General features: G+C 42.5%; 4 protein-coding genes across 5 annotated transcripts in view; all 4 read left to right on the top strand.

The window, feature by feature from the left end:
* Positions 1-13,552, top strand: part of LOC115731775 (disease resistance protein L6-like) — a 47,610-nt gene that overhangs the window by 28,877 nt on the left and 5,181 nt on the right. The window lies entirely within an intron of this gene.
* The window catches only part of LOC115732622 (disease resistance protein RPV1-like), a 50,938-nt gene that overhangs the window by 28,875 nt on the left and 8,511 nt on the right, over positions 1-13,552 (top strand). The window lies entirely within an intron of this gene.
* The window catches only part of LOC125314209, a 24,514-nt gene continuing 10,962 nt past the window's right edge, over positions 1-13,552 (top strand). Inside the window, exon 1 of the mRNA XM_048275831.1 lies at positions 1-150. The gene's annotated coding sequence lies outside the window, so the exon portion shown is untranslated. The remainder of the gene's footprint in view (positions 151-13,552) is intronic.
* On the top strand, positions 1,779-8,463 carry LOC125314208 (peroxisome biogenesis protein 1-like). Of its 2 annotated transcripts, XM_048275830.1 has the most exons (4): positions 1,779-1,976; positions 2,071-2,132; positions 2,827-2,865; positions 8,344-8,463. In XM_048275830.1, coding segments are annotated over exons 1-4 (300 nt in total). In that variant the 3' UTR covers positions 8,345-8,463. The 2 variants fall into 2 exon arrangements, with proteins under 2 accessions (XP_048131787.1, XP_048131786.1); XM_048275829.1 differs by lacking the exon at positions 2,071-2,132 and having other exon boundaries at positions 2,757-2,869; positions 8,349-8,427.

Below are 13,552 nucleotides of genomic sequence, written 5' to 3' on the forward strand. Positions count from 1 at the left end.
TCTTATTTGATGACTCTTGAGTCTTGTCTCATCGGTCAATTGTTTTAGGGCAAATGCAACGACCTGTGTTTCTCCCTTTGTATCATCTTTGTTTCCAGCAGTTTCCACAGATTGAGCAGGGAGTATCTGATTCTGTGCAATCAAAGATTATTTTATTTTCACGTTGAAGGAAGTCCTACTGTCAATTGTCGAGAAAAATTAAACTTTGGTGCATTTGGTCGACTTCTCCACTACTTTCTGCTTTGCCTTACAAGATTCTTAAGAAAAAACTAGAAGAGGTGTGGCTGGTTTCTGATTTAATCTCCCTTTCCAATTGAAGGCCATTTGACTCCCAAAATTGATGTCTATGGCTTTGGTGTCGTTCTTCTGGAAATGCTATCTGGCCAACGAGCAATAGACAAGAACAGACCGACCGGGCAAGAGAACCTTGTGGAGTGGGCGAAGCCATACCTCACAAACAAGTGAAGAATATTCTGTGTCATTGATTCCCATCTCGAAGGTCAGTATTCCATGGATCAAGCCCAAACGGCAGCGTTCCTCGCTTTTCAGTGCACAGCCACAGAAGCCCGGGCAAGGCCCACTATGGACAAAATCGTGACGTCCCTGGAGCAGCTTCAGGAATGGAAGGGCATGAGGGGTACTCACACGGGCAGGCGGTCAGTCGGTCGCAGAAGTTCAAATGCCGCCCCTAGAGCCTGTAGAAGCAGCTCTGAGGAAGTGTCTGCTGCTGCATACCCGAGGCCTTATGCTTCCCTGCTTTATGCAATGTAGAAGAGATACTGCAAGAGTTTTCTTGGTGGATTTTTTTGTCTCTCCGGGTTCAGGGCATGTAGTTCGTGTGTGCCTTCTGATGTTCGAGCATTGTACAGTTGTTTTCTTCTAGGCTTAATGTACTAGGTGTTGCCTTTTCATTCGTTGATGTGACCAAGAGTTTCTGAACGCCCGATGAAGAAACAGTGTAGTAATTTTGCTTGAGTTCGGGGCATGTAGTTCGTCAACTTTACTTGCCAATTGTTGTGGTCGCACTTTTCAAGAATTCCCATTCTTAAAGTTGAAGTTATGTTTCTCCAGCAATAATTATTAGCTTTCTTGATCTATTTATGCAGAGTCCTGGAATGCTGCAAACTATTCATGCTGGAATGTCTTGAGGTGTAATGGTTTCTACCGTTGTTCCCTGATGCATTCTTGTGAGTGACCGAGATTTATGCATGGATTTTGTTCAAGAGAGCTTATTTAACTGCATTGGTTGTATTTGAGCTGTAGCTTTTGTTTATTCTTTCTGGTGACTCGTTACACCTTGTCCTCATCTCTCTCTTTGTGCTAAATATGTGGTTAATGTTAACTTGCTAAATGAGCTTAATTAGTCTTCATGTCTATCATTCTTACATTTGCTGATGAAAATGTTTTTGCGCAAGCTCGTCTAAGGCCATGGTCAAATGTTCCTTTTACATGGAAGTCCGGGCTTTGACAAGATGCACATTGTTGGTGCTGCAGCAGCAGCTTGTTCTCTTCAATCCATATCAGTGAAAGGGCTGGGCTGTTGAATAAGTACATTGGAACTTCTAAGCAAGCTGTAAGAGTCTTCTTTTCAACCACACTGATGTTGATTGAACTACATTTCACAATTTTGTGGTTTCTTTTGTTGCTTCGGTATGCATTTAATGGAGTTCCCACTTCAGTCAACTGAAGTGGCTGAGTCAAAACATTTGAAGCTTTTCTCTACTAGAAATTTGAAATGGGTTATCAAATGTCAACTGGATTTTCTATTCCGCACATTGATGGCATTGATTTTGTCAGCAAACTGGAGAAATTTTGAATATTTGATAGTAACGGCATTTAGAAAATTACAGGTTCCGGATGTGTTCTCGAAGGCAGCAGCTGCAGCACCTTGCCTTCTCTTTTTCGACGAATTTGATTCCGTTGCTCCAAAGAGGTGGCATGATAATGCAGGGGTCACCGAACCCGTCATCAATCAGGTCAGTTTCTTGCATCCAATAGCACTTACAAAGTAGTCATGCGAAAAAGATTTAATAGTACGACTCACTAGTGTTATGTTATTCATTGGTGCAGTTTTTTACTGAATCAGATGGCATTGAAGTTTTAACCGGTGTGTTTGTGTTTGTGGAAACGAGGTAATTATTTCGTACTACATGAGAACAAAAATTACTCTCTTCCAATAGCACACTACCCGTGAACTGCAATTGAAAATTGCATGGCCATTATGAGTGCTTCGACAAACATTTTCTACCAAGCATTTAGTATGGAGACTATGTGATAACCTTCACGGCAGACTATAAAATGCTAGGCAGGAGTTTACCTTGATTTGGAACTGTTTAACTTTGGATACCCCATATTGGATCAACTACATATGTATCAAAGACGTTGGGATTGCATGAATTACTTTCGAGTTGCTGAAGTGGCTTACAAGAAGTGTATTAAGCTGGTCTTGAGCCTCTACAACAGCATCACCGGATGCTGATCGTTTCAGTCCTGTGACAGCGAGCATGTGATTTCTCGTTTATATCATGACTTTTTTTGGTGTACTTCTGAGACCTGGTAGGCGTAAAGACTTCCATCCATCTGCCGGTGCTTGCTTTTAGCATTTCATCTCTGACGTGGTCTGAAACAAGTTGTATAGATCGAAAGATGCATCAGAAAGATTTCACATGAACAGACAATTGTTAAATAAAAGGAAAAAGATAGAAACAGAGTCAATTGAAGCTTTGCTAAGTGTCTGCGCCAATGCCCTTACGCAGCTTGCTTTGGCCAGTGATGTGGACTTGGTTGCCGTAGCTCATAATCTAATCATAATCCGCGGTTCTTCAAGATATGCTTTCAGATGCACAGCTGCGAGCAGAGAGAGTGATTAGTGTTGTAATATAACGTGCGGAAACTAACCCAGATCTTGCAAATAAGTCAATGGGAAAAGCCACGAGAAATAACAAGGAACGATAAAGGACACCAGAGATTACGTTGTTCGGTCCGAATATCGGTACCTACATCCACGGGAGAGCCAGCAAGAACAATCCACTATAATCGGAGAATCGGAATTACAATCGCTCAATACGCTCGTGTTTCCCGCACCTAGATTATACCCAAACCCAAAGTGTTTACAAATAAACAACTTAATTGGATATAACAAAATAAAACTCACGAAGCACAAATCTTCTCTCTTCGGACTTCTTCGCGAGATAGGAAGAGCATCTCGGCGGAAGAACAAGACTCTCTCTTTGTCCTCCCCCCTTTTTCTTTTTCTTCTTTCTCTTCCTCCTCATCTTACGAAGGCTTCTGCTAGAGATAGATAAAAGAAAGAAAACCCTCTTTCTTTTACTCTATGGGCTCCACAATAAAATATATTATTTAAGCCCCTCTCTTTTGTCATACTCTTGATCTACCATTACTCAAGAAAGAAGTCGTGCACTTCTTTCTTTCCTATCAGACCAAAATCTTGAGTAATGATCAAACGTGGTCCCCATATTTTGTCTTGTGGTGCCAATAACAATTTTAAACTCGAGACATATTTAACAATTCTCCACCTTGGCTCGAAGTTTGAAGCCAAGTTAATAATGCTCATCATCCATGCTGCTCTCCCAACGCCCCCACGGGCGTTCACTCTCTACAGACGCCAATAGTGCTCAAGTAGAGCTTGAGCTTCGCCAAAGGAACAGGCTTAGTCATCATGTCCGCGGGGTTCTCTGTCGTAGCAATCTTTTTCACAACAATCTTACCCTTCGCTAAGACATCTCGGATGAAGTGGTACCTGATATTGATATGCTTCGTTCGCTCGTGATAAACCGGATTATATGCTAGATAAATCGCACCTTGGTTATCACAGTGTATATCAACACTTTTCTGTTCTAACCCAAAGTCCATGAGCAAACCTTGCAACCATATCGCCTCTTTCGCTACAAAGGTCAGTGCCATGTACTCCGCCTCAGCCGACGACAAGGCTACGTGGTCCCGTAAGGACGCCTTCCAACTAACCGCACCACCCGCAAGCGTAAACGCGTACCCGGCTAAAGACCCGCACTCATCCAAGTCACCCGCATGATCAGAATCCACAAAACCAGCGGTCTCACTACCATTACTGTCCATTCGGTATACTATACCAACGTCTGATGTCCCCTTCAAATATCTGAGGATCCATTTCACAGCTTCCCAATGAGTTTTACCCGGACGCTTCATATAATGACTAACTACATCGACAGCTTGTGAAATATCAGGCCTAGTGCATACCATAGCATACATAATACTACCCACGGCACTAGAATAAGGAACACGAGACATATGTTCCTCTTCCTCCTCAGGTTGCGGCGATAACTTAACCGAAAGTTTAAAGTGCTTTACTAATGGCGTACTCACAGACTTCGCCGATCGCATATTAAAACGTGCTACAATCTTCTCAATATATTTCTTTTGAGACAGACATAATAATCCCGCAGATCCGTCACGCAAAATCTCCATACCCAATATTTTCTTCGCAGCACCTAAATCTTTCATCTCAAACTCAGCACTCAATCGCCTCTTCAAGACATCAATATCAAACATATTTTTCGCTGCTATCAACATATCATCAACATATAATAGCAGATATATCAAAGACCCGTCCTTCAATCTCCCGAAATAAACACAGCTATCCATCTGACTCTTTGAATAGTCCCGACTAGCCATGAAAGCGTCAAACCGCTTATACCACTGTCTAGGAGATTGTTTCAGCCCATATAAAGATTTCTTTAATAAGAAAACATGATCTTCCTTACCCGAATAGCAAATCCCTCCGTTGCCTCATGTAAATCTGCTCCTCCAACTCACCGTGAAGAAACGCCGTTTTCACATCAAGTCGCTCCAACTCGAGATCCTGTGCAGCAACTAAGGCAAGTAAAACACGAATAGAAGTATGCCTTACCACGGGAGAAAACACCTCACTGTAGTCAATGCCTTCTCATTGGGTATACCCCTTCGCAACAAGTCTCGCCTTATATCTCGTTGCCTCGACGCTAGGAATGCCCTCTTTCCGTTTGTAGACCCATTTACTTCCGACAATCTTCTGGCTCTTGGGTACTTTAACTAGCTCCCATGTCTGATTTCGATGGAGTGATTCCATCTCTTCACTCATAGCCCCTAGCCACTGCGACGACTCGGAACTAGCCATCGCCTCAGAGTAAGACGAAGGTTCATCTGTCTCCACCTCGTCACCTACGGTTAAAGCATAAGCAAAATCTGTATAAGCATAACGTACCGGTGGTTTAATTTGCCTTCTCTGTCTGTCTGCGGCTATACTATGCTGCGGCCGCACTGGTTGTTCACTATCACCGACTTCGAGAACCGCGGCTACTCGCAGCCTCCGAACATCTGTTACCTCCGAGGTCTCCGGAGTCTCCACCTGAAGCTCCACCTCACTACTCACACCATGATCCGTCTGCTCTGCTGGTTGTGTCTCGGAACTCCTCTGTCGAAGCATTGCAATCTCGTCGAAAATCACATCTTTGCTGATTAGAAAACCGGGTGATCTGGGATCGGTGCACCACAGCCGTTAGCCTTTCACCCCATGTGCATAACCCAGAAATATGCACTTCTTCGACCTCGGCTCAAGCTTACCATCACTCGCATGAGCATACACAGGACATCCGAATATTCGTAATCCGGAGTAATCAACGGGTTTCCCCGACCATACTTCCTCCGGAGTCTTCCACTCGATAGCAGATGATGGAGATCGATTAATCGGGTAACATGCCATGTTCACCGCTTCGGCCCAAAATTCCTTGCCTATTCCAGCATGCGAAAGCATGCTCCGAGCCCGCTCAAGTAAAGTTCTGTTCTTCCGTTCTGCCACGCTATTTTGCTGTGGTGTCCCGGGTATTGTGCGGTGTCTCACAATTCCTTCTCTCTCGCAGAACTCGGTAAAATCTTTACCACGTAACTCCATGCCGTTATCGGTTCTCGGGCACTTGATCCGTTTATCCGATCGCTTCTCAATCAATGCCTTAAATTTCTTGAACCAATCAAACACATCAGATTTGTGCTTCAAAAAATATACCCATACTTTCCTGGAATAGTCGTCGATAAATGTCAGCATATAACGAGCACCTCCTTTCGAAGGAACCGGAGACGGGCCCCGGACATCCGAATGAATATATTCTACCGGTTGCTTGGTCGAATGAATACCCGTAGCAAACTTAATCCCGCGCCGCTTCCCAAAGATGCAGTGCTCACATAAGTCTAACTTACTTGTCTTCTGACCCTTTAACAACCCTCTATCACTCAGCATCGTCATACCCGCCTTACTCATGTGCCCTAGACGCATATGCCATAAACGAGTTAGATCGGAATCTGACTCACCCGATGAAACCGCAGCAGCTCCTGTCACGGTCTCTCCCAGTAGATGATAGAGAGAACTCACTTTCTTCCCTTTCATTACCGTCATAGCACCTCGAGAGATCTTCAGCACTCCACCTTCAGCGGTGTACTTACACCCGATATCATCGAGTGTCCCCAGAGAAATAAGGTTCTTCCCGAGCTCCGGTACATGCCTCACGTCCGTCAATGTGCGCACTACGCCATCGTGCATCCGAATCCGAACTGTCCCTATGCCCACAACCTTGCAGGCTGCGTTATTCCCCAACGTAACTCTACCACCAACGCAGTCCGGTAAGTAGTAAACCGGTTCTTATGAGGCGTCATATGATAAGAACACCCCGAATCTAGCACCCATTCATCTCCCGATGAACCTCCGATCACACACAAAACAGCCTCTGCATCACTAGTGCTCTCTTCAACAACATTCGCCACATTGGTTGTGGCTTTCTGCTTATCACCTCTGTTTCTCAACTTATGATAATCTCTCCCGATGTGCCCTTCCTCGTGACACTCAAAGCACTTCACGCGTCCCTTGGACTTTCTATGGCGTGACTTAGATCTGCTTTTACCTCTGCTGCTACTGGACCCTCGTTGTTGCTCTCTACCCCGAATCACTAGTCCTCGCGCTACATCCTGCGCTAGATCGTCATCTCGCAACTTTCTCTGCCACTCTTTAGAAAATAAGGCGGACTTTACCTCTTCCGAGGTAATCGTAGTACGCCCCTGCAAATGTGAATCAGCAAAGTGCTCCCATGACTCTAGTAGGGAAGCTAACAACATCATGCCCCGCTCTTCATCATCAAGTGTCTTACCGACGTTCTTCAAATCCATCATGAGTTTATTAAATTCATCTAGATGGGTTCTGATAGACGTACCTTCGATATATCCGAACCGGAACATCCTCTTCAACATATATAAGCGATTGTTCAAACCCTTCGTTACATAGAGCGCCCGAAGTTTTGTCCACATTGCTGCGGTATCCTTCTCATCACCAACCTCTATTAACACTTCATCCGATAAATTCAACAGGATTAAACTTCTAGCTTTCCTCATCACCACATCCTTTTCAAGATCTGTCATCGTTTCGGGCAATTCAGCCTTGCCCTCCAATGCTTCTGCTAAACCTTGAATTGTCAATATCGCCTTGAATTGTCAATATCGCCTCCATCTTGAGACTCCATAACCCAAAGTTGTTCCTCCCGTTAAACTTCTCAATTTCAGCTTTCACTCCGGACATAATTGCAATCACAGGATATCCATATAATAATCGGACAAGCAAAAGCCCCAAATCACAATCTAGAATATCCGAACCAAGGCTCTGATACCAATTGTTGTAATATAACGTGCGGAAACTAACCCGGATCTTGCAAATAAGTCAATGCGAAAAGCCACGAGAAATAACAAGGAACGATAAAGGACACCGGAGATTACGTGGTTCGGTCCGAATATCGGTACCTACATCCACGGGAGAGCCAACAAGAACAATTCACTATAATCGGAGAATCGGAATTACAATCGCTCAATACGCTCGTGTTTCCCGCACCTAGATTATACCCAAACCCAAAGTGTTTACAAATAAACAACTTAATTGGATATAACAAAATAAAACTCACGAAGCACAAATCTTCTCTCTTCGGACTTCTTCGCGAGATAGGAAGAGCATCTCGGCGGAAGAACAAGACTCTCTCTTTGTCCTCCCCCCTTTTTCTTTTTCTTCTTTCTCTTCCTCCTCATCTTACGAAGGCTTCTGCTAGAGATAGATAAAAGAAAGAAAACCCTCTTTCTTTTACTCCATGGGCTCCACAATAAAATATATTATTTAAGCCCCTCTCTTTTGTCATACTCTTGATCTACCATTACTCAAGAAAGAAGTCGTGCACTTCTTTCTTTCCTATCAGACCAAAATCTTGAGTAATGATCAAACGTGGTCCCCATATTTTGTCTTGTGGTGCCAATAACAATTTTAAACTTGAGACATATTTAACAATTAGCATGGGAAAAAGCCAGTTATAACAGAACCTCTTCTGAAGTTGGTCGCTTCAAAGGCGAGCTTGTCAATCTCAGATGACAAGGAGAGGCGACTCTGTTTTCACTCCTTGAATTCTAATCATCTCTCCCCGAAACTGGCGATTCTGATTGTTGCTTATCAGGCATCTTTGTACATCAAAAGTTCATTGATTAGCATACCTCCTCTGAATATACGACTATCAATTTTATGATCCAGCAATTCAGGAATTCGCTTCTTTTTCTCTTTTCGTTTTTTCAAAAATGTTTCTTATGGTTGTTATTCTTGTGTTGAAAACAAAATAAGCAATTCATTTGTTCATGGCCACGTGGCGATAAGCACATGCAACAGCGACGGTAAGCAACGACTTCGCACCCCGAACGAACGTGCCCGTGCCGCTGCCGAGCATTTTGTGGTTCTTTTCTCATACCTCTCCTTGGCATCAATGCATCAGGGAAGTTTCTCGACACGAACGACACTGCATGCATCTTCGTAACTCAAAATTACCAGGGCTTTGCATTAGAAATTCACCTTCGGTGTATGTTTCGAAGAATTCAAGCCTTCGTTGCCTGGTGAAGATCCCCGATCTCGACCCTGAGATCATGAACCCATCAATAAATGAGGGGATCTTTCGGAATTCACATGACTACTCAAATAAAAGTTGTGAGCTTTGTTGTATTAAAAGTATGTTTCACCCTTAGACCTCGGTTATGCAAGGGGAGGAGATGCTTGGAGTGACAGATCCATGTGCCAAGGAGATTTGGTCCGAGGGCAAAAAATAAGTGGGTGATCTGAGGATTCTCTTTCACTTTGCTATCGCTCGTATCTGTTTATATGCATCCTTCTTGTTTTTGGTTTCTTTTTGTAGACTGGCCATTTTCTAACACTCCCAAGGAAATCATTCACATGGAAATCCTGTGTTGCCGAATGGTCCCAAATTGGTTTTCATCTCCTAAGCAGCTAATACCCCGTCGGCCTTCTTTGGATAGAGTCCGTCCCTGTCTCTTGTTTACCAACCATCTTGTGTAAGAGAAGTAAAAATTTGGCAATCTCATTCTCTTCTGGTTACCAGTCAATGCAAAAGTGGTGAATTCTACCGATATTTCTGCCATCGACAAAGTTTCCTGCTCATGTGCTGTAATTTCCATATCTCTGCAGTGGACAAGAATCTTCGAAATTTATTCGGCGCTATGCTGCCTCCATCTTTCTTTGTACTGAAGTGTTCTCCATCAAAGAGGCTATATAACCTTTAACCCTCTGAAGGTACGTAAACAAAGGTGTGATATCTCTCTCAATATGAAAATCCAGGATTTGAATTGATGAAACAATTCAAATTGGTGCGCCTTGGTGCGACAGTTACTCACGCCATTTTATTCGACCACAACAATACCCACTTGTTTATTCTCCAGCTTATTTGATACTTAACTAGCAGCCTGAATAAATCACTGAAGCAAACTGGCTGATTTGCTGTAGCAAAGTGACCTGTGTTTAAGCATGCCATTATGTGCTTGCACAATGAGCACGCATTTCTCCTACAGTAAGATTGAACCATGGCCTCAGAACGGCAATTTATGATTGAAATTCAAGCTGAACGCTTTTCCGTGCATGTATTTTAACTAAGGATACCTAATGTTTATCTGTCAGAATCATGCTGTTGATTGTTGAGGGATCACGTAACCAAATCACATGTTGCCAACCAGGAGTTCTTTCTCATTATATCCCCTGGAGTTCTTTGTATCAGCCATCTTTCATGCGTGACGATAAAAAAAAAAAAATTTCTGTAATCTTATTATCGTAGAAAATTCTTCTTGCTCCTCGATGCTCTCTTAGCTGATCATATTGCTTCTCTTTATATTTACAATGCAAGTGGAGGAAACACTAATTTAATTCTTGCCATACTAGGAACTGCTTTTGATGCGGTTGACATGATGTGAAATATCCGATTGCCTTTTCCCCTTTGCAAATGCACTTCTGGAAGAGCCCATGCTGATCTCAATTAGCGAGGTGGCTTAGATTTGGACACCTGAATATCGCCGGTAATATTTGGCTAGTTGCTTTGATGTCCAAAGGTCCAATTAGATACCGACATGGAGCGTGGCTAAGCAATTTTCTTGTTGGAGTATTCATGTGAGGAGGTTGTACTCGAGTTCAAGCAATGTCCCTTTGTCTCCAATAATGATGACAAGCATCTTATTTATTGCGTAAATTTATGTTGCAGGCCACAACTCTTCTACAAAAGAACTTAGAAAATGCTAAAGAAAGTTTAGAAGTTCTTGTTGCTGATTTAAAATTCTTAAGGGACCAAGTAAAAATCACACAGGTAAGTGAAATTTTTTTTTTTTTTCAACTTGGAGGTCCATGTTTGTTTCAAGTTGTTTACTATGTCAGTTGTGGTAGGATTGTTGTTGTTGAACTACCGCTGCTGTGATTTTTGTAGCTGGCGTGAGGCTATAAATTGCAAAGACATGCTAAATTTGCTAATTTGTGACTACTTGGAGTGTGGTGATGTCGCACTTAGGTGAACTTGAAAAATTCGAAACTTGTGGGCCATACTCTTTAAGTTTATATCGTGGCAATTATGTTGGTGGCCCCTGGAAATTTTCCTTTTCTGGGAGGAGAAAACAACCCTTGAGAGGCGAATTAGGTTTCGGCAGGTTACGATCGCTCGTGTGTATAACTAGGATGTTCACCAAAAAAGAGTCCGTCAAGCTGGTGCTACCAAAGATTCTTAAAGATGTCTTTTCAACTCGCTCCGACTCGTGCAACCAGCTCAGCCCTGCCATCGAGCACTGCCCCTTCTCTGCCGCCGAGGACAAGGCCATCCTCGCCGCCCACTCCCGCTACGGGAACCGCTGGGCCACCATCGCCTGCATTGCTCGCCGGTATTTTGGACAAGGGCGTTGGGGCCCTCGCCTAAAGGCGACGACACCCTCACCGAAGTTGGCCCGGCTAGTATACGTGTCCCTGTCCCCACATCAATTAGAACCGCATTTATCACCTTGTGTCTCTCTATTCATTAGGCATTTTGATCCCTATTGGTTGTTAATAGGCTATTTGGTGAAAGACAAACTACAATATTGAAACTTCGGGTCAATCCCCAAGGTTGGCACGGTTAGTTGCAGCGTGGAGAATTTTCAGCTTAGAGACTAGGAGTCACCCATTCGAATGTTATCAAGTGTGTGCAAATTGCTCCGGTCATGATCACTCACACGAGCAAAAATTTCGAACTTGACCTATTTAGCTTAGAGACTAGGAGTCACCCGTTCGAATGTTATCAAGTGTGTGCAAATTGCTCCGGTCATGATCACTCACACGAGCAAAAATTTCGAACTTGACCTATTTATGGGGCTTGCACAGGATTCTTGGGTCTTCAGATCACAGACAGATGGGTCTTCATGTTCGTGCACCTGGGTCATAAAAAAGAAATCTCAAAAGTCCAGCTGACTTCCATAAATAAATGGAAGTCTTTTGCAATCTTCCCACTTGCTATGCAAGTGGACTTTTTGTGGATTGAAAATACGAGTTGGCGTGGTGCGCTCCCTCCCGAAGAAAAGCGACTTTAAAAAGAATGTAATGCCAATGTGGTTTAACTTCTGGATGATGGCAAGTATAAGATGTGTCGTAAGAATTTTTTGTTACTTTCCTTGGAAGGCAGCTTTCCGAAATTTGTTACGAGTAAAATCAATCGACTTAGTGAATTTATTGAAAATCTTTTGATATACAGATTTGTATGCAAATTATGTTAGTACATCATCAATATCACCATGTCATTGTGTGTCTATCATGACGTCTCTAGGAAAACTGTCTATGGATTTGCACAATTCACAAGGGTGGACTCTGTGGCGCATGCTGAAACCCTTGCTTGCTTAGAAACCCTCGGGGTACTCCAAGTCTGGATTTGAAGCAAATTTGGCTTTGGGTTAAGATAATTTCACCTTGATAAGCTATCTCACAGGATCGGATTACTCTGCTTCGGACGTGCGTTATCAACTAATGCCGGGAGCTACTGACACAGCTTTTAGATCTTTAGTTATCCCATTGCATTGGAAGGGAAAAATACACTAGAAGTGCCATAACTTTTGTACGGCGTTCACTTGAGTGCCGTAGCTTTTAAAACGTTCACTTAAGTGCTATAATTTTCAAAAATCGTTCACTTGAGTGCCATGTTGACGTGGACGCCGGAAAAGCTGACGTGGCATGCCGGGAAAGTTAACGTAGCACGTCGGAAAGCCGACGTGGCATGCCAAAAAGTTACTGTAACATGCCGAAAAGTTGACGTAGCACGCTGGAAAAGTTCTTGTAGCACTTAAGTAAACAATTTTACTCCGACATAGCACTCAAGTGAACGATTTTTTAAAGTTATGGCACTTAAGTGAACGTTTTAAAAGTTATGACACTCAAGTGAACGCCGTACACAAGTTATGGCACTTCTAGTGTACTTTTCCCGCATTGAAGAGTGTCCAATCATTTAGCAGATTGGGTTGTCAAAGCCGACAAATACAGAGCCCTTCCATACAACTGGATTTCTATTATGTTCTGTATCTCTTTGCCTTATAATCGGGCATTCCTTTAAAGAAATGAAATGGTCTCTTTTCGATTAAAAAAAAAAACTATTTATAGCTATCATTAATTTCGGAAACTATGTGATAGATTAGATTAATTCAATGCATGTTAGTTATGTCCTCAGCATTCAAAAGTAAAACAAGACTGAACTTAAATAGAACATATTTTGATATTACATTTCGAACTATTCTATCGTATTTAAATAGGAAAGACATTTTTCAACTTCTTTACAACAAATTTAATTATAATTACTAGATAAAAGGATCGGCGGAAGATTTTGTTTTTCATAGCATTACTTTTCTGATTGAGCTAACATGAAATAAAAAAGAATTTGCAGAAAGCAACTACATAAACAATAACAATATACGGACTATATTATCAATTATGATTTAGTATATATTAGAGGCATTTCAAAAAATTACATATTTGCATATTACGCTGGCGCTTTTAGTAACTCCGAATTTCCTACAAAATAGTGATCAAGGCAAGTCAAAAGTATACACTCGGGAATTATTAAAAATGTCTACATCGGTGCTAGTTGTGCAACATAAGATGGATTCCGTAGAACAAATGGTGTTAGTCCACATTAGCGATTTCCGACCAAAGTTGACCCGATAGATTCAATTA

The sequence above is a fragment of the Rhodamnia argentea genome, chromosome 3 (assembly GCF_020921035.1).
Source record: "Rhodamnia argentea isolate NSW1041297 chromosome 3, ASM2092103v1, whole genome shotgun sequence".
Lineage (NCBI taxonomy): Eukaryota > Viridiplantae > Streptophyta > Magnoliopsida > Myrtales > Myrtaceae > Rhodamnia > Rhodamnia argentea.

What these genes read in the sequence shown, in the direction of transcription:
- LOC125314208 (XM_048275829.1), top strand. Translation starts at nt 1,779, where the DNA reads ATGGCATTGATTTTGTCAGCAAACTGGAGAAATTTTGAATATTTGATA. An exon ending in CCGAACCCGTCATCAATCAG is followed by an intron (nt 1,977 to 2,756) that starts GTCAGTTTCTTG and finishes GCCCTTACGCAG; the next exon opens with CTTGCTTTGGCCAGTGATGT. An exon ending in GCGAGCAGAGAGAGTGATTA is followed by an intron (nt 2,870 to 8,348) that starts GTGTTGTAATAT and finishes TTTAACAATTAG; the next exon opens with CATGGGAAAAAGCCAGTTAT.